At 39.9% G+C, this 27,673-nt stretch overlaps 1 protein-coding gene across 2 annotated transcripts in view; it reads right to left on the bottom strand.

The window, feature by feature from the left end:
• Positions 1-27,673, bottom strand: part of LOC119661475 (mucin-17) — a 538,210-nt gene that overhangs the window by 22,987 nt on the left and 487,550 nt on the right. Inside the window, exons 6-7 of one of the 2 annotated variants that reach the window (XM_038070838.1) lie at positions 3,929-4,257; positions 3,308-3,421 (exon numbers count right to left, since the gene is read on the bottom strand). In XM_038070838.1, the coding sequence (XP_037926766.1) occupies positions 3,308-3,421; positions 3,929-4,257 (443 nt within the window). Of the gene's footprint in view, positions 1-3,307; positions 3,425-3,928; positions 4,258-27,673 lie in introns of both variants that reach the window. The other variant, XM_038070837.1, reaches the window with a different exon arrangement.

Below are 27,673 nucleotides of genomic sequence, written 5' to 3' on the forward strand. Positions count from 1 at the left end.
AATAGCAAGGGATCTTTCCCAAGGAATTAAATTATACCAAAAGACATGCCGACTTCCACAAGAGTTCGCCCTAGGGCCACTCTTGTGGATTATTATGTTTAACGGAGTACTGACGTTAGACTTTCCTACCTGTGTGGCCTCCATTGGTTTCGCGGACGATATTGATGTGACGGTAGTTGTACTTACTACCAAGCGGAGAAAGTGCACTTCCATGAAGATCTAAGTTGGAACGGAAACAATTCATTCCAAGCCTGCGCTTAAGTACTTAGACGTAATGATTGACCAGAGGCTAAATTTCAGATTGCATGTGGAGGGTGCAGCAATCACGGCATATAACATCGGAGCGCTGGTTGCGAGAATGCTACCAAATATAGGTGGCCCACGGCCGGGCCGTCAATTCCTTATTTCGAAGGTGGGCAGTTCGATCACTGTGGGCAGATGCACTGAAAAATGTGGCAAATAAGAGAAAGATTGGAGCTGCGCATCGCATAAGTGTACTCCGAACATTTTGCGGTACCAGAACAATATTCAATGAAGCAGCTTGCGTGACAGCAGGAATGGTCCCGATTGAGATTCTGGTGAAAGAAAGGCAACGACTTTACGATCGAGCGTACCTCACCGGAGAATCTCCTGCCCGTCGGCGACAGTTTGCAGGAACTGAAACTATCGCGGAATGGCAGGAGAAGTGGGACGAGTTAGAAGTTCGACTCACAAAATCATATGAGATATCCGGAAATGGATCGAGTGACCCCAAGGCGAGGTAGGTTTCGTTTTAACTCAATTCTTGAGCGGATACGGAGCATATCTGTATCGATTTGGGCGTGATGATTGCCATATTGCTCAAAGTGGCCAAATATTGCAGAGGACGCAGGACACGTTTTTTCTCATTTCCCCAGATTCAAAGCCCAACGGGCTACATTGGAAGCTACGAGGCTACGGGCTACGGGGAACATTTTACACCCGAAAATATAATCGAACTTATAGTGAAAGCAAAGGGAATATGGACCGAAGTCGAAAACATGATTGCAGCCATCGGAAAGACGCTTAGGCAGGAAGAAGTCATCCGAAATAATAAACGCGAGAGAAACACGAATGTTAACACGAGCGCAGAATAAATTCTGATCCAGCCCCGTGATGTAATACCAAATGGTAGTTCCGCGGGGAGAGTGGAAGGTGGAGGAGGTAGTTTTAATGGGTAAAAGTTCCACATAGCCGCGTGGCAGGAGCCTGCGGTAGCTTTTGAAGCTTTCCACCTTCCATCGGCAAAAAAAGACAGGCAGATAGTAAACCGATTTTAATAAGGTTTTGTTTTATACAAACCCTTGACAAACTCAGGGATATCGTTGTTGTGTCCACGTTAAATGATTACAACTTCGAACAAGTTGGCAATTTTGTGTATTTAGGCACAACTCTTGTTGAATTCTCAGTAGTTTTAGGGTCAGTGAGGGTGGACGACGGATGCCGAGGGACATCTAGTAGCAAGCTGCTCTATTATATTATGAAGCACCATCCATATTAAGATTCGAAAGCTCCAGTATGCAGGCCATGTAATCCAGGCGATTACTCAAAGACAAGGTAAAAGGTAAAGCCCGAGACAGGGGGTAATCAATTGACACCGGAAGTTACACCCTGCTCGGGTTCCAAATAGAGCAATGGAGGCAAGGGACCGTTAAGATTCATGATCTACTGTTAGATTCCCAATTCAATCTAACTTCCTGGAATCCAATTCCGAAAGTTTAAATTCAGTGAAGTTTGTTGTCATCTGGAAGGACATTTAAGCCAATTCAATATTCAATGCTTACATTTCCACTTTTTCCAACTCTCTACAGATTTGTATTCTTGCCTCAACATGTGGACCTCTTTTCCGACCCGATTTGATCGGTTCATAACTTCAAACAGTAGAGCAGTTGAAAATAATGTGAACTTCTTGGCAACATCTAAGAAGAATTCTAGTAAATTGTTATAAACAGACAGTGATAAGGCATAGGTTTAGCTTTATCTTCCCCAACTGGGTAGTTGGAGCAACCACACTAGTTCTTTCCAATTATCTCATGATTCCCTAAATAATAAATCGTGGTCTCAGTGGTCGAATCCATCAAATTATTATATAGAAGCATGGATGAGAAAAGAGTACATATAAACAAATAGGAAACTTGAAGTTCGGCGTTTCAGATGTGAAACGTTTTGTTTGTTTCTTATGTAAGCATATTTGAATGCAAAACTATCCCATTTGTACGTAGCTCGTAATATATGCATATTATATCCATATTCAGCACGTCAAACTACTCAATTTAGTGTGAAATCGATATTTACTATTCTAAGTTGCAGTAAATTTACACGAAAAAGAATAGTCAATATTACCAGTCAGTAGTCAATATTACTATATTGACAAGTCAATATTACTTACTTATTTACTATTTTATAACTCTAGGATAAACTAATCGAATTTCCAAGAAACAAAGTATGTATTATTATTATTAATTTAAATTGATATCGATATGAAGAGTATAGAGGCAGCCCCACGATTTTTCGGAGTTTTCGGATGGGTTGTTTTGTTTTACAAGCAAAATCTTAAAATAGAAAATTCCGCGTTTGTAAGACTTTGAAACGGCGAAATTGTTTAAATTTCGCTTCGACCCGTGTTACTCTTCTTGATTTATCGACAGGACTATATCTTTTGCCGAAGATGTTGGTGAAATATGCAACTACGAAGTAGCACATGATTTAATGTGGTATAATTTCTGGCTCATCTCGAGCACAGATTTATTAACCGATATTACTGGTTCAAATTCTATTTATAACGAGAACTGAAATCTCCAAACTACTTTGCTAAGGTATGAATGCGCTCTCCATTTCCTGAATTACATCGAATTTACAATGTTGGGTCCATTTAAAAAAAAAATACTTCATATATCTTAACGATTGTGGAAAAATTGGTCCTATCTCGTTACTAACTATCGCCCCAGTTCTTCAATATGGAACCACTTCCATAGTCCTTGTTCGACTAATTTTTTGCAACGAAATAGGCAAACCCTTTTCAACCTAAATTATGAGCTTCAAATTAAAGTCAGAACCTTTGCACTAACACTTAAATTGCTCTCCAGCTTTAGTCAACTATTCTAAAACTGTAACAGCTGCTTCAAACCCTCTTGAGTAACAATTTTCATCTATAATTTGGGGCAGAAGCCATTCTGGCTTTTACGGCAATTTAAACTTTACGCATATGATATAGTATGCAAACCGAAAGGATAATTAAAATGTATAACTATGAGTGAATCTACATAGGTATGTGTGCAATATAACTTACATCGTAGACCAAATATTGTAGGAGAACTCCGAGTGCCTCGAAACCCTTATTAGCGTGCACTAAATGGAAATCTACAAGTCCCTTGGATGACTTAACTTGCGGATGCTGCTGTTTCTGCTGTGGACGAAATAAGGACGAAAATTATTAGTGTGAGGATTTCTCGAGAGTACAGAATTGCAGGAACATTTATTCGGATATTTGTGTGTGTGAATGGGAGCAGGACGTACTAAAACGGTGGAGAAAATTCAGGAAGTTCTCTAGAAACTCCCGCAGGTATGTTTGAATGAAAATTGTTTTGAAAGAATTTGAATGTGTTTGCCTGTAAACACTGAATACAGAATTATGAATTTTGGATCAACTTCGGTATAGGAACAGCATTTGAGGTATTCGTATGTATTATATTTCAAGAAAGGGTGGGATCTTTCTTAAAACTGTCAAATTCAGGAGAACTTCATTTGCATGAATTTCGTACATCCTGCAAGCATTCCTGCTGTGCCGCGAAAATTCCCAACTTTAAATCCCATCTACGTCTGGATGACTACGGAAGTTTCGCAGCACAGAATATGAGCGTATATATTCGGAAGGACTTCACTTCCTGAAAAGTATTGCATTTTTCATCACCTTATGAATTTGTTGTTGCTGGAGCACAACTGACGTTGGATTCACCACCGTATGTGGAGCACCGCCGCTATTGTTGCTATGCAAAATTCCAGCGGGTGGTGGAGATTGTGGCAGTGAATTTCTGTTTCCTGCTTTTAATCCTGCACAAACGAGTGCTGCTGGCGGTGGTGAAGATGCCGCTGATGCTGGAGTTGTGTTTGCTGTTGACGATGCATTCGTGGTGGTTTTTATGCCATGGATGATCCCACTTTTTGGGCTATTTGTATTGTTTGAATGTTGCTGCTGTTGCTGTTGTTGCTGTTGTGAATGGCCTAAAAGCCGGTTGTGATCTGAAATGGAAAAAGAAACGTAGGAACAGGATTAAATTTCCATATGCGTCAATTAATCAGGATTTGTACTTGGATTCAAAAATATTCAGAGTTACAATAGGATAAAAGGGCGTGGATTTGAGCGTCGAGAGAACCTGACCTAGTTTTTTTGAGATTACATTCGTATGTAGTTTTGCATAAAATTCGGAAAACATTGTCGATTTTCTGAATTTACACCAGAAGAGAAGTACATATGCATCCAAATAAATGTTGCAGATGCTCTTGAAAGTAATCCTACAGTTTCTTCAATAAGCGAGATGGTTTCATTAAAAACGATTGAGTCATGACTGCTGTTCCGTTTTGTTTATTCAAGTACAAAACCATCGGTGTTATATGTGAGGGCAAGTTAATCAACCACTGATAAAAAGAATCATCAAAATCCATAAAATTTTTCCTTTAGTGCGGCAAAACGTAAGTTCAACGAGTTCTTCAAAATAAGTATAACCCACTTCAGAGGGTTTTCTATATTCTGAACTTTTTTATGCTTAAAAATCTAACCGAGACCATTCTACTCAATTGTAGTAAACCAACTTGTTTCAAGTTAGTATTGCAAAGCTCAGGTAGGTGGAGAAAGTCTTGTTGGGGATTAGGAGCAAGGATACCAGTAATTCATCAAATGGTTGGCTACGAAAATGTATTCTCTTAAGCATATCTACCAAATAGCATATATAGCTGAAAAACATACTCATACATGAATGAAATCAAACGAAAGTATACCTGTTGAAAACTAGGAACAAAGTTCACGTAGATATATCCTACATTGTTGCAGCCACAACAATGAATGTTTTATGCAGGAAGAGAAAGTATACTGTGTTTACTTGTCACTTAATTCAGAACCACCGAAGCATAATTTTGTTTAAAACGTGTAAACAGTTTCTGGAGGTCAACTAGGCAAATAGAAGCATGAATTCACTTCTGCTGCAGCAAGTCTGAAATAGGCTTCAGTTTAAATAGGGAAATTATATACATACACATGAAAGTATATATAGAAAGAATACCACACCATATCAAAAGCTAGGAAATTGAAAAGATGTTAGACTCGTACGTTCTACGTGGGGCTCATTTTGGTTTGGATTTGATATCGTGATGAATACAGACATTCAGGAGTTTGTGAGTGATATAAATCTTTTCCGCAAAATTCAATAACAATTAGATGCGTTAGATGCATTTTGCTTTAAGCCTAATAAACCAATGGAATATGAGAATTCTCACAATACAGGAAACCCATATTCCAAGAAATGTAAGTATAATTGAACGTCTGCATCTCACTTTAAACTGTGTTGTAGTTGCATTACATTTTCTTAAATGTTGTTGAAATAAACAGACCCTGTTTAGGACCAACTTCTTTATAATAACCAAGGAGTTTTCTTTCTGCCCTAAATTCTATCAACTCCGCGAATAAATTGCTTGGTACTCATTGCTTAACTTATCTCACTAAAGTCTAGCTTTACTGTTCTTCTCTATAACATGGGCTGATTGTTTCAAACCATTAATTTTATTAGCAGAATATAACTTCTAGGATTATTTATTTGATTTCGATTGCTAGCAAAGACTGTATTATTCGAGAGAGACATCACCAGTTTTCGAAGGTATAGCTTATTTGGAAACGTGATATGCAATCAACTTCAGCAAACAAGTGGAAAGCCAAAAAAAAATCTGGCTTCTTGATTTCTCGACAGTAATTCCTGCAATTCCGGAAATCTTCCTGGTATCATTTACATTCATAAGGCCACCTATCCCACTAGTTCGCTCCTGAGTAATATTCCATAAATAGAAAACGCAGAACCGTAGTTCCAGTACTCAAGCCTTTAGGAGGTTCATTGTACTAAGCCTTTTAGAAAATCACAAACATCCATGACTATACCCGAGACTCGAACCCAGGGCACAGCCGGCGTCGAGATCATGAAGGTGACACCCCAACCATCTCGGCCATCGTACCGTCAAAAATAGATGGGGTACATCCCTGTGTTCTTTGGATCTGTATATAGAAGAGCAACAAGGCTATACCTTGGATTGCTACCGCGAATCCAACAGGTATGATCAGCATTCTTTTCCCAAGTCTGCTGGGTATCATTTCTTCTTGTCTATGTCTCCTTCATCACGTCCAGTTATGCTAGTTATTGCTAGAGTCGTCTTAGGAACTAGTTTTTCCGAAATGACCCATTCGATACGACGACTCATGTCCATGCATCACCACCTTTCAATACAAGCTGTACTGTATTGTCTAGTAGAATAAGTCAGTGTTATGAAGTTTAGAATGAAGTTAATAAACTATGATGATCTTGAATGTACAGGCGTTTTCGAACCTTATTCTTATGGTTCAGCTCTCACCAGGATTTACCTGTTATTACTTCGTCAGTTTCCCCAAAGCCCCATCTGAACGGCTGACAACTACTAAAAATAGTGGCCTTTACATTGTATGTGTTTCTATTTTTTAAAAATGACTGGCTGTTTTAGGGGTAGAAAAAATAAGCTTTTACAAAAACCACAGAGAAGCAACCATAGAATACATGCGAGCAAATTAAGCAGATATCCAGATATGATAAACTACATGGTAATCATCAACAAAAGCCTGTGTCTAATCTTGGTCTGACTTACATTGATTAATTAATATAAGCAATAAACTAAAAAAAAAAATGGTATTGCTGTGAAGTCCATCAAATTGATGTCCCTTACAAGTGCCTGCAAGAACTGCCGTGGTTTATTTCTGCGCCATAGCTGCTCCTCTCATAGACTTTTAGAGGTGGATCATTTTTGTCCAGTCAGTGCAGTCAATTAACCTGACTAATGATTTGCCTTACTCTTAAACCACTTATGTGTCCTTGGTATCCGAAATATGGGTCACAAGAAGTCAATATATCGCTCTTTGGGAGTCCTCTCGTCTACTAAGACCTTTAGCGCTTAGTGGTAGTCAAACCCTGTTCAAGGTGATATTGCTATTAAAAAAAACACTGCGGATCTAAACTGAGCAATCAAAGAATGTCGTTCTCAAATCAATCACCATTCGATAATTTGCAATCGAGGGTAACTAACTATTTTCACAAGTTAGATTGAAAGGAGCAGGACCACCATGCTGCACCGGTTTTCCGAACCGGTGCATCAGGCTGAGGTAGGCTTCCGCATTATAGATAAAAATGAAAAGAGAAGTTGGCGCGACAACTGCGACCAACAAACATCAATGATGAGAAGGAAGAGGCAAGCAACAGTACAGTTGTTGTTGCTACTTCAGAGGAAGAAAGGCTAGATACAAAAGCCTTCAACGGTAGAAGCAAAGAAGAGACGAGTAACAGAAGTTCGGTCACAAAAAGGAAGATAGCCAAATCCGAACCCAAGGAGGAAATCTCAGATAGGTTAGGTGCGGAGTTAACAGCTGGAAGATTTGGCATTAATTATGTTAGCATGGGCAAGGCTATCCGACTGATTACTACCCAAATCATTTCTCAAATAAATACTCATCCGTGAGGCGAAAGAAATCATTGAAAATGTTATCGTCAAGCAGATGGGTAAGAGATAGAACACCAAGCTTATTTTCCGTGATATACGCTTTCGACCTGGTCAAATACTAGTAGAACACGGCGGAATAACTCTGGGCCATAGCCCCTAATTTGTCAGGTTCGAAAGGAGTAGAACTGTCGATATATGGTAAGGATGGTATACTAGGGCACATATGGTGACAGTTTACCCTCCCAGAGGACAATTCTGGAAAGGAAAATGGGCTTTCTCTGGAGATAATCAAAACCAAAAAAAAGACTTACCTATTACAGTGTCAGTAATATCGCAGCACACGTGCACTAGAAGGGACCAGATAAAAGATCTAATGAGACCCGTGAAGTCATCGTCAAGATCATGGAGGCCTAAAAGGCAGGATGAGAGTGAGAACAATCTCACCGGGATCTTTTAATGCTCAAGGCGGATAGGGAATCACAAGCAAACGCCATATCAGAGGAGACAAAACCGCTTCAACTATTAAAGGAGTCGCTAGTCAGCGTTAAGATAGCCCAGGTAAACCTCCACCATGATGTAAAAAATACGCCAACGATTATTACTAACACCAGGAATCGAGACATAGCTCTATGAAATACTCTTATAAATAGCCTAGCTGGGAGCTGGGGAATTTCAGAGGAATACTTTATGTCTGATCACAGAATAATTAGTTTTAGTGTTGAGGGCGACTAGCTAAAGCATTATGTTCAGAAGTTAGAGTAAGATGGGCGGTGGGAATTTTCAAACTCATGAATTTACCCGGAGCGGAGGATATCTTCCTAGCACTATTCCAAGCAGGTTTTTAAATCATCCTAGACTCCCTTTTGAGAGCGACAGGGGAAGTGTAGCTTTAGGATATACACCAACGCACGGAGGTGAGCATAAGTGGCCTTCATTTTGAAAGCGGGCGCCATAATGAAAAGACAGGAGATCATTAACGACATTAGAACTAAATGGGTCCGAGCAGTACGATCAATCGAAGCTGTTCGTTGTTGCTGACGAACATGCTACGCGATGCCATAGATACCAAGTAAGTAGCTCTGTGTTCGTTTTTGGACGTCGAAGGCGCTGTCGACAACATATCCCGTGCGGAAATACACAATGCCCCTATTCGAAGTGGGGTCAGGACCACCCTGAGCTTTAGGATGGACGAAATACTAGAAAATAGAAAAATAGAATTATCAATTCTATCAACATTGAGAATTACCAGAAACTGAAGCAGGGGAGCGGTGCTGGCCATCAATCCAGCCAAAGTTGTCATAATACCATTGCACAGCAATCAGAGAATCACAGAAAGTTCTTTGTGTATGCATCGCTGGGTTTATAATGAATTGACTCCTCTAGAACTTCACATACAGATACAAGTGGAAAAATAATTCTTACAAATGCCCGGGGAAATTGCATAAACTGAAAGAAGATTGACATTCTTTCCACGCAGTATCCCGATTAACTGATACAGAGGGATAGTATTACAATGAATTTTCATTTTGATAAGAAATATGAAACAGGATTCAGCATTAGAGCAGTGACCTATTCCTTACATTAGTAATTAATTGCCTATTAACCAACGATTTCCTTACAGCCGAAGAGGCTGACGCGTGGGGGTAGGTCGATGAAAACGTATTCGAATAAATGAATAGCATACCAGAAATATATGCTATAGAAAGGTTTGCAAAATTTAATTCCCAGGGGAACTCTATGGAGCAGAACCTTGATATTCTAACTGACAGCCAGGTGGTTATCAGGATTCTCCAACCAACCAAATTAGATTAATGTGGAAATACCTTGATAAATAAAATACGCTTAGCTAGGGATCCGCAGACTGTGGACCTCAGCCGATATTGGGTTGGTTTGCAATGAGGCAGACAAAGTGCTCGCCAGGAAGGATCAGAACCACTTCTCTATGGAGAAAACCGTTCTGTTGAATTGGAGAGTCCTTACAGCCATGATACTCAGGTAGGAGTAGGAACGACTGAAGGAGCTATACTGGACGAATTTACCAGTCCAGGGCGCTTTTACGTCAATATGAACCAAAGCGCTCACAGGATTGTTTGGAACTCCCGAAAGAGTGCTTTACGATCGTAGTTAATGAAGTTAGTTAACTAATAGTAGTTATTAGCCACATTCGAAAGTTGTGACCTTACTACAGTTGTTGCATGTCTGCATTGTCTTCTCCAAAACTTTTGAATCCATTGATTTCTCATTGGTCCTCTTCGAACTCCAATTGCATGGGTTTCCGTCATCTGGATTTTTGGTTTAGGTAATAGACTAATGTGTTTCATTCTTTTTTCCATTTTGTTTAAATGATCTTGCATCCTTATTTACTTGACTTTATTTTTCATAAATAGAAAATTTGAAATCCTGTTCGTGGATGATTTGCTAATCGAAAGAAGTGGCCTGCAATCAGATCTTGATGCATTCTTTGAAGATAAGTTATGTTAGGCGACGACGGCTTTACGGTTTCTTACCAGGATAGAGGCAAATCATCAGAAGCGTGATCGAAGCGACTCGCAAATGTTAAATACTTATATAATTCGCAGAACCCGACATGACTGCGAATTATATTGGGCGTAAATCCGCCCATACTTTGGGCCAAAGCTTGGCCAGAGCTGAACATATTTTTTTTTAAAAATTGTGGAGTCCATAGTCCGCATCCACTTACTGTCGGACCGGCCAAGGTCTTAGGACCCCGCAATTCTTAAAAAAATAAATTCTGTTGTTTATCCAAAATTGCTCCCTCAACACCCCTGCCCTGATGGTCAGCTATTATAACAGTTATACCATATTATGATCCCTTTCATATAACCGTGATTAGCTTGCAATCGAATTAGCTCCAAAAAGACCCATTCGTTCTCCTGTATTTTGAAGTAATTTTCCATACAGTAGTCATCGTGGTTATCTGGCTTTCATTGGTTTACCATCTCGTCAACATTGAAAATATGAAAACAACATATGCGTCCTTTCCAAACTTTGCAACTAACTAACTTCCACTGCTGCTTTGAAGTACCATTTATTCATTCAACTTTTGAGTTTGCTTAGAATATAGTAGTGATATAATCGTCTCCAGTTTAGTGGTCTGTATTTATGTTATGCAGTTTATAAATTTATCGTCTCGTTTGCTCTCTGAATTTTCTCATTTTCTCTCAATTAATTAGATGGGCAAATAAATCTGGCATGCAGCGTCTAAACGCTCTCTTTTCTTAGTGAGTCTTTATAATCAAGATTTGGTGAGGATTCTGTAACACAATGAAGAAGGAAAGGCGACTCAATATCAGAATATATATCCAATAAAGGTGATTATGTCCGCCTTCTAGTTCAAAGATAACATTTCTTCTTTTTTTTTCAAATTTGGGCTTATTCTGCATCATCGGAAAGTTCTGCTCTGAAGTGATTTCTAAGGAAATACTATAACTTTTTACAGATCATCCTGTAGTAGCCACGGTGATTTGGGTCTTTAACTGTCTTTCCTCGGGTAGCTGGATTTGTCTAGCAGTTTCCAATGTTTCACAGTATTCAGATCATTTTGTTCCACTTTTGTCTGCGCGGAGCTGACGAAAAGATACATTCGATTGTATACAGCATTTTCCCTTCTCCTACTATTTAGCACCTTTCAACACCTTCATTGTCATGCTTTCAAATTCCTAATTTCCACCTGCACCGCGCACATGAGGCAATTCAGCTGAAGAGGCCAGACTGACAGGGTCCAACCGTACTGCTTCGCGGCAACCTTAGGTGTCATGTTGCGCAAATGGTCAAAGGTGCATTCCAAAACTTCAAATGGAAGGTTTTTCATCATCCCCCACATTATTCAGATCTTACACAAAGGATTTCCATCTGTCCTTGCTCTTTGTCGAATCAAAAATTGGCTCAAGGACTTCTTCGGCACAAGACCGGACAATTTTTGATGAAAGATGGAAACAGGTGGTAAGCATAAGTGCTAAAAAAATATTATATTATATTTTTATAATTCTTTTTTTTGTTCGAATAAAATGGTTTGAAAACAACGGAACCATGAGTGATAGTGGTGCAGTTAGTCGTCAATGTGCAATGTAAAAGATTTAAGAAAAAAATCATCAGTTAATAAAATCTGTCCTTTTCTTGCCATCCGAATTAAATAATATAATCAAACCAAATTTTTAATTTGAGGACCCCTTTCAGCGGAACCCACAATGATAGGGACATACCCCATTTTTATGGCCTGATGATGCCAAGGGATGGTGGGAACCCCAAAGCCACGCCTTCTAAAAATCTGACGTAGAGAAAACAACAAACAAACGAATGTAATTCGTCATAGATCTTCTCTTTTGATCGTGGAAGGATACGTAGAATGTTGTTAATAACGTGAGGGACCGTTCCACGTTCCTAAGGTTTGCTAGCACAGAGACCTGCAAGCGCATGTCGAAGGGACACTACACTGGAGCTCCAGTAGTTGCGGTCAATTTCTCCATTTCTATAGGTTTGTGGTAATTCTTCCTTCGATTTCAAACTACCCGGTCATCATTTCAAGCCTCCAATAAATAAATGCGTATAAGAATTGACAAATGCGAATCTCTAATTGCTACCCATATTATGCTGCCGAACTCAATTTCCTAACAACGCATTCGGCAAACATTGTGAACTATACCGGAAGACCTGGTGAAAGGCAAATCATATCGTCAGAAATCGATAAAAACATTTATTGCGTAGACGTTTTTACGCACTAGACCCTAATTAGGATTTCTTAGCAGTCAGACAACACAACAAAACACCAAGAAGAACAAGTCAATCATAATATGCTTAATAAATATTTTGATGCGGCAAATTTGGGTGTCACATACATATTGCTATCGCCAGTACAAAGAAAACAACATGCTGGTAGATGATAAAGCAGACACCTAGGCACCATTAACATATCAAATCTAACAATTAGCACTCATTGAATGGCAACCAGTCTACCTACATTAATGCTCCATGCCTCAACCAAACCCTTTTGGAATACATAAACGATACCAGGTTACGTGATATCCGGCCAGCATAACCATGCTTACTGGCCCATACGTTATCAGTTGGAAATTGGAAAGTGCTACGGTACAGCATAAGTTCATCCGCGCGGAAACCATGCTCCCTCCAGAACAACATATACAAATGACGGTAGAGAGTGAGAAAACATCTAAAGTTCACATAAAGTTGCCACAATTAGATTTATGTTGACGGACAATCGATGGTTACAGTTCCAATAGACTTCCAATAGTTCCAATTTGATAATGGAGTATTTTTGGAAATCAAGTCACGTCCACGGCAGTGGGTGCAACTTTAAGACAAGTTTGTTGGCGTTTGATTTGGATAATCGTATAAATTCCAAAAAAAGTCATTACAAGTTAAATTACAAGCTGCGCATGCCAAATTCATACCTTTCATTTCAAATGAGCTTTATATACATTGCCTGAAGAAATTGTCAATTGTGCAATACAGGACTATTTTAGAAAGGCTTTATAAAAAGATTCGAAGTTTCTTGAGCTCTGCCTACATTAAAAACTAGTCAACCCCTAAACTAGGCAGCCCCTTTTTGTTGCATTATTCTTATCTAATTAATATTAAGATACTGTCTGTAGAGTCTGACGCCACTGTATGAAATATCTTTGTTTTAATCGTATTACATGGTTGGAGGGTTTGTCATTTTCAATTTGTTCTTCTGTTTGGTCGATGTTAGACATTAAAAATTTCTTTTTAAGGTTCCGTGTAAAACAAAACTTTATTAAAATCGTTTTACTGTCTGTCCTTTCGAAGGTCCATGCTTCCTTGGTTCCATTTTCGGGCTTTACCTCCCTTGGGTAGATTGGAACCGGCGCCACTGGTTTTACGATGCTGGTCACTTTGATTGCCTTCGCATTTAACGGTGAGAGGCCGTTTCGCGTCCTGCGAGGATCCAAAAAAATCGCTCGCGCCCTTAAATGGTGGGCGTCACCTGTGTTACCTGACTGACGCCTGTTTTCTTCGGGGCATTTTTTTCATCCTTGGCACTATTGTACAGTACACGGCAGCACTGATTTCTTCTCTGGTGTGCCCAAAGACTCTACTCTTGCCCCCCCCCCCCCTTCCTGTTTTTTATCAATGACCTCCTCTCTATCCTCATTTGCCAGTGTTTGGTTTACGCTGACGATCTTAAATTATTGTCTCTGTTTTTGCTCTCTTGCAGTCAAACCTTGATACTTTAGCATTGGTGCTCGATTAATAAGCTGACACTGAATGTCAGCAAAAGCCCCTGAATGTGCTATTCACTTGAGCCCTGCCCAAGATCCTTTTCCTACTGTCTTGGCGGACAACTCGTTTCACTACTGACCTCCTTTCCAGATTTGGGAGCAATTTTCGGTGACAAACAATTCAAGTTGGAGGAATTTGCAGCGCAGAAGTTAATGGCCGTAGGAAAAGTTCGAATCGGATAAGTTATTTGCCGTCTAAGGGAACAGATATTTTTAAAGAGGTTCTTTAAATGCCTGATGTTTGGACAACCGCGAAGGCACGGGCTCCACTAATGGAGCGGTGATATGAGCTTGCGAGCTATACAATATACCAGTCGACCAGTGGCTTTATGTGGGTGAAAATAAGCGGTTTGTGGGTGTATAGCGGCTACACCACCTCCAAATACCCTCTGGTGAAATCATTCCAGAGCAAAAAGAGCGCGCCTATAAGGAATTCCGGAAAAAAACCTTTAAGCAGAACAAGAGAGAATGTTATGAGGAACTCTGCTCGGAGGCGAATATAAACCTATGGGGAGAATTGTTATGGAACGACTCAGAGGCTGGTCATCCTCACAGAACACGTGCCCGACGTTTTTGTTGAAAATAGTCGGTAGATTATCCCCCAGCAGAAGGGAGGCGCTGAGAAATCTCAGGAATTTCAGAATGAATTCCGCTAGTAACGATATACGAATTGTTGGACTTACTTATTCCTCTCCCAGAGGACAATATGTAGCTAGAAGTTTACTTTCTGTGTATTGTCATTAATTAAATAATGCTTTTGTTGCTCTGAATTACCCGTCAAGATGGAAGAAGCTTTAAAAAAATTTAATTCAAATGAATAATAGGAGCAAAATGATCCTGTAGGAAAACAGTATAGCCTGTTGGTTTTTGGTTGGTAGTAGCTCCTTCAAGCCCCAGAATTGATTTCAAAATAAAAGTTATTCCGCCCGTCAAACCACCTCGATGGAATTTTCTAGACTTTTCCAGGGCCGCTAAAGGAGCTCGTAGTGTCTTCCCTAGCACATAACGCCCGATCGTGTATTTCAGCATGTTAGGGTCGAATTCGGACAACTCTATTATTTTTCCTCTGAGTAGAGCAAACAATGATTTCTCCGTATTCTGACACTGCTCGTCTGCCTGATTTTTCCACTGGGCCCTGCCGCATTTATTAGCCTTTCGGAAGCTTCCCTGATTTCCTTTCTTCACCAACATTGACTTCGGAAGAGATCGCCGAGTTTCCCTTAAGTGGATCAAACACAAACTCCTGCGACATCTCCCGACCAGGTCTAGTCACCCCACTATGGGCTAATGAATGACCAGTTTGTGAGGCATCTTTCCGAGTTGTTGGAACAGGCATTCTCGGGAGTAATGTACTCGTTTTATTTAAATGCTTTTTTAGCCAGGCTACTTTCGATGCAACGGTGGCCAAGTAATCCACCACCGAGGCACTGAAGCCGAGGGATATCGACGGCCAGGAGCTTGCATGCCCTCTCCCAAAAGCCGCCGATACTAGGATTCCGAGTCCCTACATATTTTTCTCTCCTTTCTTCTTTCATATTGGTTTCTTGTTCTGGGTGTTCTTCGCATAGCCATTTTTGTCCACGAGTGGGCGTCTTTCACCCACCTACTCGATCTGAGCGTTAACATGCAACGCACACCTCCAAATGCCTACCAAATTTGGTGTGACGGTGGGAACTATGAACGCTCCCGCATGCAATGAGTTACATTATTCTACGTCGAATTCAATGGGAATCCGCATATATCCAAAAGAAGGGGTACATTTTTTTCACCATGTGGGGCATCAAATTAAAGGTCTCGGTTAGTACTTTCCAAAATCGGTCTTAGTGTTGACATTTATTGGGAAGGTGGGGAGTGCTTTCACGGATCCATTCTCAGAAGCTACCCAGCCCAAAAATCTGAAAAAAAGTTAAGAGGCTGCCACTATATGATACCTAGGGGCCGTAGGACCCCTCTACCGATATCTGTTCAAATAAAGCTAATAATAATATACTACTGTGCATACTGCCCCTTGTTGCGTTGAAATCATCGGACATTTCCCGCAATTCGCGCAGGTGACTGTGCAGTAAGTCGCAGACCAGTATCGCTTCATTACCCGCCGCAACAGAATCCCTGCAATTATAAGGGAGCGTGTTCGACTTGAGGTCATCGAGGAAACTGGTCACCAAGAGTCGACGGGGGCAGATGCGGCAGCATCAACAACATCACGCCGCACTGCAGGCAACAGTTTCTGTACTCGCCAAAGCACTCTTCTCCACCGTCCAGCCGAGGGCCCGGCTGAGGTTCGGGACGAATTCCAAAGAACGTGTATAGAATTCTCGGAAATGGATCCTTTGCATAGACAAGCTATTCCCAGGCTCTATGCAACTCGAGCAAGAGAATTCAATCTCAAATCAATGATGAGATTGCATTACGGCTGTGTATATGTGTGCAGTTGCAGCTGTCAAATTATGCGGTCAGAACATTCGATTTCGCATTATTGGTTTGAGTGACCGAAGAGATCCACCATGGAAAAATCGTATGAAACGTCGGCGGGACCGACTAAGGTAAGACATCGTTAGACTAATTCAAATTAGCACTGACAATCCCAGCAAACAAGTGAAGAATAAAGTGCAGAGGATTTCCAGGAACTAAATTCTTGACAGTCGGTTACGACGGTATGGCGAAAGTCACTCCGGACGTGCCTAGAATGCTATATACGCGAGGAACCAGCAGAGCTTTTTCAGACCACTCAAGGAATCCCAACAGAACGTCCAGACAGTTTTCAGTGAAGAAAGCGAACAAGTATTGGGGTGGACTTGGGAATTATTCACCCAGCATGCTGAGCATGCCATGTCACTACGCCTGAAATGAATTTTGCGAATGTTACTGAAGAGGAAGTTCGACGAGTCATAAACAATTCCAAAAACTGGAGGAGCCCAGGTCTGGATCGGGTGCAGAACCTTCGATGCGAAAAGTCCACCTGCATACACAACATAAATCAAGTCATTAAACGGACGAAGGAATTTCCACTCTTCTTCACTGCGGGGATTGTCTACCTTATCTCTAAGAAGGACACGGTGCAGCACCCCCCAGACACAAGACCGATTACTTGCTTACCAAACCTCTATAAATTCATAACGTCCATCATTAGTGGAAGGGTCAATGTACACCTCGAGACCAACAACATTCTGTCCGAGGAACGGAAGGGCTGCCGAGTTGGGTCATGTTGGTCCATATCAAAGAGCAACTCATTATCGATGAGTTGTAGGACAAGCAGCTCGAGGGCAAAGGAACCTCTTTAGTTACTATATCGATTATGCTAAGGCTTTCAACAGCGTCTCGCATACCTGGCTAATCGATGTCTTACACGTTCAATGGCGGATACGGACTACTATGTCTCAATTCCGAATGCATTTTAGTCTTGATATGACTATCACTACCATTTGCTTTCGATGTGAAGCATAACATGTTTCTGTTCACTTATATCATAGTAATATTTTTTCACGGTGGATGCGATTGAAGATAAAAATCTTCTTTCGATGTAAATTCTCACCCAAGCACTCTCTCTCGAATTTCATTTAAGTTGTAGCTCTCCTGTTCACTCCTTGGAGGAAGAAAGTTGCCCCGAATCCAATACAATGTTGTAATCAATTTCCAACTTTATTATCTAAAACGGAACGCAATAAACTATTCAAAAATGAAATTGAAAATATGAAACTGAAAAGTTCTTTATGGACTATCTCAAGTTCGCGTTCATTGAAAAACTAAAAGTCAAATCACTTTTTACTTTCCATTATTTTTTTGACCCATCCGAATTAACGAAATAAATTTCGAATGTTGTTAACCCTGCTGCGCCACAGCATCATCCAAACTCTCCCGTGGAGCGTATGAACCTGCCTCGTGACATCCGAAGTAGGGTCGTGGTTGCGTGTCCGGTTTACCGATAGGAGCCGCAAGCAGTACATGATAGTTCTCCTTGCAGCATGTATTGGGACCGGCAAGTTCTGAACAAGCCTGACGTGCTTTTAGTTGACGCGTATATGATTGATGTTGCTATCCCCATAATAGCAACATTGAACGGAAATACGTGGGGAAGGAGGTGAACTATGAGCCACTGGTTTGGGAAATCAAAGAAATTTGACGTCTCGGGAAAGTGGTTGTAGTTGTCATAATATTGTCAGCTACAGGTATTGTACCTAAACCCCTTGCGGCTTCCTTGATACCCTGGTACTCTTACATAATCTGGTTCAAACCATACAAAGGTACACCATTCTGCATACGTTCTCGATGTTGCGGGGAGTTCTTGACAGACTCTCTCATTAACCTACGATCAGCCACCACCGTCAGTGCCCCTTTATCTTTTAAGCAGGTTGGATCGTTCGAGCCTAAGTGCCTGGCACTTGGTGCTAGTGTTAGGTAAAATCCACCATCTGCCGAGATAGTAACAATTCGGCAAAAAAAAGTATACTACAATAATTTTTGGTAATCGACTGCAGGTTCAGCAGTGTAGGCTATTACAGAGAACATGGTCGTCCCAAATTTGGTGGAAATCGCACTATTACTAACAAAATGTCAATAGGTCAAAATTGTCACTTCTGTGCAAATTCAAGACTTTGAAGTGGATATAATATATGCAAATATATTATGTGCTAAGTACTAATGGAACAAATGTCCACTCAAACGTTTTTATAAAAGAAATACACAAAACCTTTCATACCTGAAACTTCCAGCTTCCGATTACCCGACTTGTTTTCATATTGAAGACCACACATTAATAAATTTTTATATATATGATACAGAATAATAAACTAGATGTGTCTGCCTTCTAATTAAAAAAGATCTTTTATTTCCATTCCCTGTTAAATTAAAATTCAACCCTCTGCCATGTTAATATGGATAAATATGGAATGCATTTCAATTTTTTCCAAATTAAATTTTACTCAATTTCGTATTCCATTCGAGCCTGATGGATCAGCACCTACACTACGCACTCGATAATCAAATCCACAACCCCCATTTGGTAATTTAATGTATTCCAATCTTTCCCCATCTAAAAGCGGCTGCCACCGCAACTGTCGCCAAAAAGCCCATAGAAGTGCATTCATGTTTGATTAAACCATAACGACCATCGTAAACTAAATCCACAATGAAACATATTCACGTATTTAAACTTGCTAAATTCATACAATTTGACTGCCCATTTCCCTGAATCGTATTCATGCGTTTAATTGATGTATGTAGGTGTGAATTTCGCAGATCACAAATTACACCTCGACAATTGTAACGATGAATTCAAACAAAGAGGAAAATTGCTCGTCATGATTGAACAAATTTCCAGCCTCAATATTTAAATGGCAAACCGCATGATGAATGATTCGAAATAATCTTCAGGTTGAATCGGTAAAATTACAGCTTCAGGGGGAAGAAATGGTTAAGTAAGAGTGTGTACTTTGCTAATAGTACTTTCTACGCTGATTCATTCTCAAATCTTTTTATGGTGAATAGAAACTAACGCAGCAAACATATATGTAGGCCAGGACTATATAAGAATCTGATTCACTCCCATTGAAATACAACAAATGAAAAAGATGCTTACAGAAATATCATATGTGGAAACTATTAGCATCAATAAAATTTGTGTGTCCAGTCCTATACGTTCGATTCCAGCTAATGCTATCATAAATCATTTCGCTTGTGTTTTGATTGACTTCACTCCAAAAACACTTCATGCACTATATTTCATGAGCGATTCTGCAAAATTATACTTTCTTGGCGATCCATGTTTTATTGAATTCACACGTGATATTTTCATGTTTTCATATTCATAGTATACCTAGGAACACGCATTCTGAATCCAAATAATTTCCATTTTCCATTTCATACTTTACGGGTGTAGACCGTCTTGCCAGTTGTTCGGTCCACCCAGCAGAACTGTGCAGAAAGGCCATCCTGCTATTGTATTTGTTAAATATAGCGAAGACGTTATAGATTTTTTAATGTACCATTTAATGGCGCTCTACGAGTTTCGAAAATACATGTCTGCATATCTGAATATCTGAAGAAGCAATTGAATACGAATGGGAATTTTGCAAAATAGACCTCTCGATATGAAATCGAAGGAACCGGACCGGCCATAAAATCGAACGTGGAGTAGAATAGAACATTGTGATTTCATGATTTCTGCTTGTCTTTCCAAAATATTGTTCTTTCAGATGGAAGTATGTATCTGCGTTCTCCGATGGTTTCAATTAAGTTGAAATGAATTCAATATGTGGTGCGCTATTTTTGACAGCCTAAAGTGGGATCGTGTCGCACAATACATTTCAGACTACTTCTTATGAGCACTCCTTGAGTTTTCTAAACATCCATCCTTAGAATATAAATCTCAGAAGTGTTCTTGAATCAGGAAATAGTTTAAGACAACTGCCAAGAGCTAGATCTGCTACTTTAGATTCTCGAAATGAAGATTGATATGATGATGATGCTAGAAAAACATCTTATGAACATTACCCAAATCTTGCCGAATATTAAAAGAGCACAGTAATTTTGCTTCTGTTGTGTTCACTATTTCCAAAACTGTCCCATGGATGCTTTAAATGATTCTAAAGTTACAGCGAAAGATCCAGCTGAATTCCTAGACTCCTCGCTGAATTAATTGCGCCATTAAGAGCCTGAAAATTACGAAATCGAATGTAGAGAGTATAGCAGGCTATACTCACAATCCTCCTTTAACCGCAACATATAGTTTCATATGCTTCAAAAATATCCGAAAGGCTTAGCAGTAGTAGTACTAAGTTGTCGAGAAGGAAGGTGACGGTTCAAATTTCACTGCTGGCAGGGATATTTGTATTACGATTGTATGTTGAACACTAGTCGACTCTGCAGACCTAAGTCAAATCAGGGTACAGTATACCTCGACCTTACAGTATACCTAGATCCTGTGGTGTACCAATCATTATCAACAAGGGCCAAACGATCGGCCTGCCTTAATAGGGTCTGTTCGTCTTCTTTTTCTAGCATAGAAGTTACCCTTATAAACTCTCTAGGCAGGATCATCCTCATCCATACGGATTAAGCGACCTAGCATCGGAATCTAATGCGGCGGATTTTATCCACAACTAGACGGTCGTAGCATCGGTCATAGATTTCGTCATTATATAGGCTACGGAGTCGTCCATCCTCTTGTAGGGGCCAAAAGTTATTCAGAGAATTCTTCTCTCGTACACGGCCAAGAGTTCTGAAATATTTTTGCCAAGAACCCAGATCTCCAGGAATTCATGCGGGCTGACAAGATCATTGTTTTGAACCGTAAGAAATTTGACCCTATGGTGAGACGTTCCTAGCGGAACAGTTTTTGCAAGCTGAAAAAGCCAACAACCGTGCACGGATTTCATCCTCACAGCTGTTGTCGGTTGAGATTTTCGACCCTAGATAGGAAAAAGTATCAACAGTCTCAAAGTTATAGTCTCCTCTCTTTATTGTTGTTACTTAACCAATGGGATTTGATATTGTTGGTTCTTCCGTTTTTAGTGCTGACGTTGCCACCATGTACTTCGTCTTCTCTTCATTAATATGCTGTCCAAGATCTCGCACCGATCGCCGCCTGCTCGATGTGGATAAAGGTATACTGTACATCCCGGGTTGTTCTTTCTATAATCTCAATATTGTCAACGTAGGCCAGTAGTTCGGCAGTTTTGAAGAGGATGGTGCCTCTCGCTTTAAAATCTGAATCGGGGATCACTTTTTCCAGGGCTGGGTTAGAAAGGGTGCATGATAGGGTATCTCCTTATCTTAGATCATTGTAGATGTCAAATGATCTCGAAAGTGATCCTGCTGCTTTTATCTAGCCTCGCACATTGGTCAGGGACATCCTAGTCAGTCTGATCAATTTCGTCGGGATTCCGAATTCTCTCATGATTCTGTACAGTTTTACCCTGGCTATCCGAGGGCTGCTCTATATGTACTTAGCCTATACAATACTTGCGTTGTCAGATGCAAACTATTGGTGTATTCGTCAAATTTGACATCTTTTAAAGTATAAGAATATTTTGTCATACGAGCATTTATTGTGTTGTTTACAGTTACTTGAAAATTGTGTCTCAACAAAAAAAAGGGATTAAGAAGAGAACATTTTTGTGCGATGATTTATTACGATTTTCGACGAGGATTATCAACACAAGAATGTTTCGCTCAACTCCATTTAATTTTTGACGATGAAGCTCCATCTTTACCCACTGTAAAAATAGGCTTAATGAATTCAGTCGTGGCCGTAGTTCACTCAAAGAAAAGTTTAAGGAAGGTGGTCCGAAATCAGTTGTTGAGCCAGAAAACATTGATGCTGTGAAAAATCTGGTAATCGCCGTCATGTGACATAGCGCAAGATTGGGGCATCCTTGGGCTTTAGCATGAGAAGCATAAGTGCCATTTTGTATGAACACTTGGACGTAAAAAATTTGTTCTCGTTGGATACCCAAAAATTTGACAATGGCCCAAAAAAAAGAATTCGCGTCACTTGGTGCAAAGAAATGCTGAAAAAATACAATCGCGGTGCGTCAAATGTCGTATATAATATCAACACAGGTGAAGAATGATGGATCTATGCATATGAGCCAGAACAATCGACTGTGTGGGTCTTCCAAGACGAAAAAAATCCAACAAAAGTTACTCAACCAAGGAGCAATGCCAAGCTAATAGTCGCCCGTTTTCTCGGAAAAACTGGACATGTGACCGCAGTGCCGTTGAAGAATCGTAAGACTACCAATTCTAAATGGTACACACTCATTTGTTTGCCCGAAGTATTTAGTGAAATAAGAAAAAATAAGCGCTAACGGAGAATAATTCTTGACCATCACAATGCGAGCTGACACATATCACATGGAACAACTGATTATTTCACCAGCCGGTCGGTCCTGACTTAGCCTCCAATGACTTCTTTTTTCTCCCGAATGTGAAGAAAAAACTACGTAGTCAACGATTTCCTACTCCCGAAGAAGCATTTGAAGCCTTCAAAAGCATGTTTTTGTGATACCTCTTTTGGAATGCAAAAATGCTATGACAAATGGTTTAAGCGAATGCAAAAATGTTTTGATCATCTAGGGGAATATTTTGAAAAGCAATAAATCTATTTGTGATCATAAATTACTGTGTTTCAAAGATTAGACTGAATATATATGGAGCAACCTACGTAATATTATAGGCGGCCTTCAATTCGCTGAAAGCATGGTGCAACTCATGGCCATCTTCCACCAGTTTTTCCATCGCACATCGCAGAGAAAAAATCTGATTTGTTGCTAATTTTCCTGGAGTAAAGTCTCTTTGGTATGGGTCGATTGTCTTGAGAGTATGGGGCTATTTGACCTAGCAAAATAGGGAAGAATATCTTATAGATGGTACTCAGTAACGTGATACCTCTATAATTGCTTTACTGCGTGATACCGATCGTGTGCCGTTTGCGCAACAGTAATTTTTGCAATTCAGCAATTACTAATGTCACTGATAGAGATTATTGTACCAAATTAGTCAGTCGCTTCCGTCTTTCACCAGGCGAAAAGTTTGTCCCAGAATTTTATGCTCAACTTCTCTGACACCTGCATTAAAACTTACATTTCCCTGCCACAAAATAACAAAGGTGACTAGATCTTTTTATAGTTTTGTAGATCTGAAACCTTCTTCCTTTAAACCTTCCCACTCTTCATTCTTTTGAGCACTGTCGCTGAACCTCATCTGTTTCATAATTATCCACCACCAAAATTCCGCCCAAATAAAAGGACTTGCCTACACGTTGCAGGCTGAAGTTCCGTACTAGGAGGTGCAATGGTGCCTATTTTCTTGTTCGCATCACGGATCTTATTTTCTTCTCGTCAATTCTCCTGCCGGATTCGTGTGCCCGCTTTGGCATTGCGAAACGATCGAATTTATATCATCGAAGAATCCATCATTTTATGAGCATTCAAAAAAGGATGCATTCCTTGCATCCCCAACGGCCAAGCATACATATTTCTACCATACAAAATCCACGAAGCGCTGATGGAGGTGTTTGTGAAGTTCATAGTACTCGTTCACAGCAAAAATCTAGTCAATTATAGATCGCCCGTACTATGAGTTGCATTAGAATACGTTAATCATATTTTCCGCATATATTTATAGGAGAACATTTTTCAAATCTAGCAAGCGAGCGGCAAACAAGACCAGAAACACAAAATCGTATACACTGAATAGTCCCGATTATCACCGAACAATAGAATTCATATCATCAATGGTAACAGCAACCGGTATTCGATCGAGGAATGATTTAGTAAGGAACACTAAACAATCCGATTTTCGAGCGAGGTCCACAATTCCCTGCAAGTTACGACCTCCCTGAGGTCTTCAAATAATGGTTTACCTAGTTTCCCTAGTCTGGCTTTAGCGAGATCTGGCCAATCGCAAAAGAACTGCCTGAGGGTTTCTTTCCTCTCCTCTCTAGAGCTTCGGCAGTACGATTTGAAAAGTTTTCCGAGTCTGGCATTATGGTCCCCTGTAGGTCACTGCCCCGTTCAGACCGCGGTAATTTTGAATGCATCTGTACACGTCTGACATAATAACTCTTGTGATCAGATCTTTTCATAGGCGAGCCAAATCTTCTTTGACTTGGCGCAGGTGATAAGCCTTCGCTATCAGAAGTCAGTGACAGTTAAGTAGTGCGAGTAAATTCCGCCCCTGACAGCTGCGGGATAGCGGGACGTAGACTGGTAAACCTCCAGGTGAACTATTTTCCTATGGATCCATACGCTTTCTAGTGGTAATAGCAAATATTGGGTAGTAATGATACTAGATGTGAGAATGGCGCTCACTTCGACCAATTGGAACCTTATACAGAAGCATGGTGGCAATTATATTTGATAGTGATTATAGATGCAAAATTCAATTGCAAGCAGCACGTAGAATATAGCGTATTTGGCGAAATAACATCTAGCATGAGTACGTTTCTAGCAAGTATACTGCTGAATAAAAAAGCGCAACGGTATACTTGAAGGGCTTTTTACAGCAAGGTGGTGAACTCTGTCTTCCTGTATATAGTCCCAGTTTGGGAAAGCGCCGTGCGTGCTTTTATATATCAACACAGTAGGGTCTGTAAAAGAACCACACTTTAGAGTGTGTTCTGCTTTCAGGATGATCCCTGCCGGCGGTGAATCACTAAAAAGTAAGTGAGGGGGGGGGGGGGCGATCAGTTTTAATCTCAGTTCCTCATGGGCCATGAAGTACATACCTTTACAAGTTTGCATTGGACACCTCACTTTCTGTCCAAACTGCTATGAGGGGCACCGGCGGACCCAGGGCATGTATTCTTTCAATGTACGCCATTCTTCACGAGAAGTGAAACCTAGAGGAAATTTTAGGTGAAATTCTATCAGCACAAAATTGCATACGCAGAATGTTAGTATGAAACGACGATCGGGATGCCGTTAACTCAATAATCGAATCGAACCAGGATAAACTGCGAAAAACAGAAGAAGCCAAGAAGGCACGGTTCCGAATACTGTACGTAGACGTACTGAATATTTGTTTTGACGTGCATATAATGATAGCAAGTTATTCCCTTTTTCAGTGCTATACGTATACGGTGTCTGGTTTAGGTCTGCATCAATAAAGAACTCCAGATATTCCGGTTTTGCGCCAAAATCCTTCAATTTATTACCTCTAACAGCTGCCTCGTGTCCTGGCCTACCCGTATGTCTATGGAAGAATATGAAAAAAACAAATGGCATCAGCGTAATAGATAACGTAAGCCATTGAAATCCTCCACATCCGCTCCTAAAATAGCATGGTCAATGCCACCGAAAAGTATTGATGATAAGATACATCCCTGGAGGACTCGGACTGTTCCATAATAGCCATTAATTTCGGGGAATGGCTTGTCTTCATTCCAGATATAGTCCCTGTTGACGCTGTCGAAAGCTTTTAGGAAATCGAAAAAGAGCAGGTGGGGCGGCAATTTAATCTCCATGCACTTTTCTACGACGATCGAAGGGTGTTAATGTGGTGGAGGATCCAGGTCGGAAACCAACCTGATCCCTGTCGTCCAGCTTTCGGGGTGTTCTTTAATATCACCGGCATGATTCTAGCTTATATTTTCACGGCAACAGGAAGCACACATGAAGTATAGAAAACCTTCATACCTGAAGCTTTCAGCTTTCGGTTTCTCAACTTTGACTCTTGTTAACTTAATGGCCTTGCCAGAGGTTTTAGTATAAACCAAGGCCTTAACTCCAAAATAAACATAATTGACGATATCTCCGGACACCTATGGTCTGTATGAAAAGTGATGCAAATGATACCCATCAAAATGTTTGGACGTAAGGATATTTGTAGAATTTAGAGGTAATATTGTTTCTATTGTCCAAGGCATTTGTCCTGAATCAAATTAATTTAATTAGGACTCCACTGAAACAAACTTTTTCATTACTGTACTTATACAGATAGTAGTTGATAAAAATTTATGGAGCACATTAAACAAAATAATCTATCTACTCTAAACCATGATCATTTAGAATTCAGCCACCTCGAAGTCTCTTTTTCAAATTTAATTATATCAACACCTGTAAAGTAATTAAATTTACACATGTTTTCTCAGTTTTCATAAAAGTTACATCGAAAATCGGGCAGTTTGTATGCATAGGTGAGTACTGTATACTAATTTTACTCATTTAAGCGGCTTCAATCTAAATTATGCATGAAAGTAATTTATTTTTAACGCTCCACAAAAATTCCCGAAAATGTATGGAAATATCTGAGCATAAGTGGAAAATGTAAATTAATTCATGAAAACCGGTAGCGACCAGCCGTTTTTGATAACAATATTGTTGCTGAAGAAATTAATGATACTAACACTATTTAAGATGTTAAGAAAACTTAAAAGATATCCAAGCTATCTTTCTCCATCTTTTTTCAAAATATGACCCAAATATTAATAGGATTAATAAGCGGAGCTAACTCATTCTGTTCCGAGTATTCTGTGCTTAATTATGCTTTGACAATTTCAGGTGAAAATTTAATTTTGTTTGAAAAAGTTGCATAACAAAAAGTCGAAATGGGAATATTCCACTAAAGATAAATTCGACTGAGGATGGGTTGCATGGTATCTTTTTAGGTTCAGTGGAAATGGTGAATGAGTCTGGTGGCGTCATATGTGAATATTTTAGATTGTAGCAAGCAGTAGGTCGTTTGCGGTCATCATGTCGGAAGTTTGAATCATTAATTTTAACAACTATTCTGTCCAATAAATTAGATGAAATGAAATTATGGATTAGGATAATGATTTGGATTTCGATATGTGCCTCTCATCATTCTTCTGTTTTGAGGTATGTAGTTTTAAAAAAAAAACCAAAAACTGCTTGTATTTTGAGGCTGACAAGACAAGATGATAGGAATTAGTAAAATTAGCCTATTAGAGGCAATTCACCTTCGATTTTGTACAATAAAAAAAATGATTGTATACGATTAGATAACAATTGCTTATCTGTGATCACCAAGTTGTATGATTTTACAAAAGTTAATTAAAACTTTTCTATGAAAAGTTGCTGGTCGACCGCTGGCCACATGAAAAGCGAGGAGAATCCAGCAAGGGCCCAGCTTTTGATTATATCATATCACTCAACGAAAGTTTAGTATCTCACCTGACCAAGTTTCTCTATTTA

The sequence above is a fragment of the Hermetia illucens genome, chromosome 1 (assembly GCF_905115235.1).
Source record: "Hermetia illucens chromosome 1, iHerIll2.2.curated.20191125, whole genome shotgun sequence".
NCBI classification, from domain to species: Eukaryota; Metazoa; Arthropoda; class Insecta; order Diptera; family Stratiomyidae; genus Hermetia; species Hermetia illucens.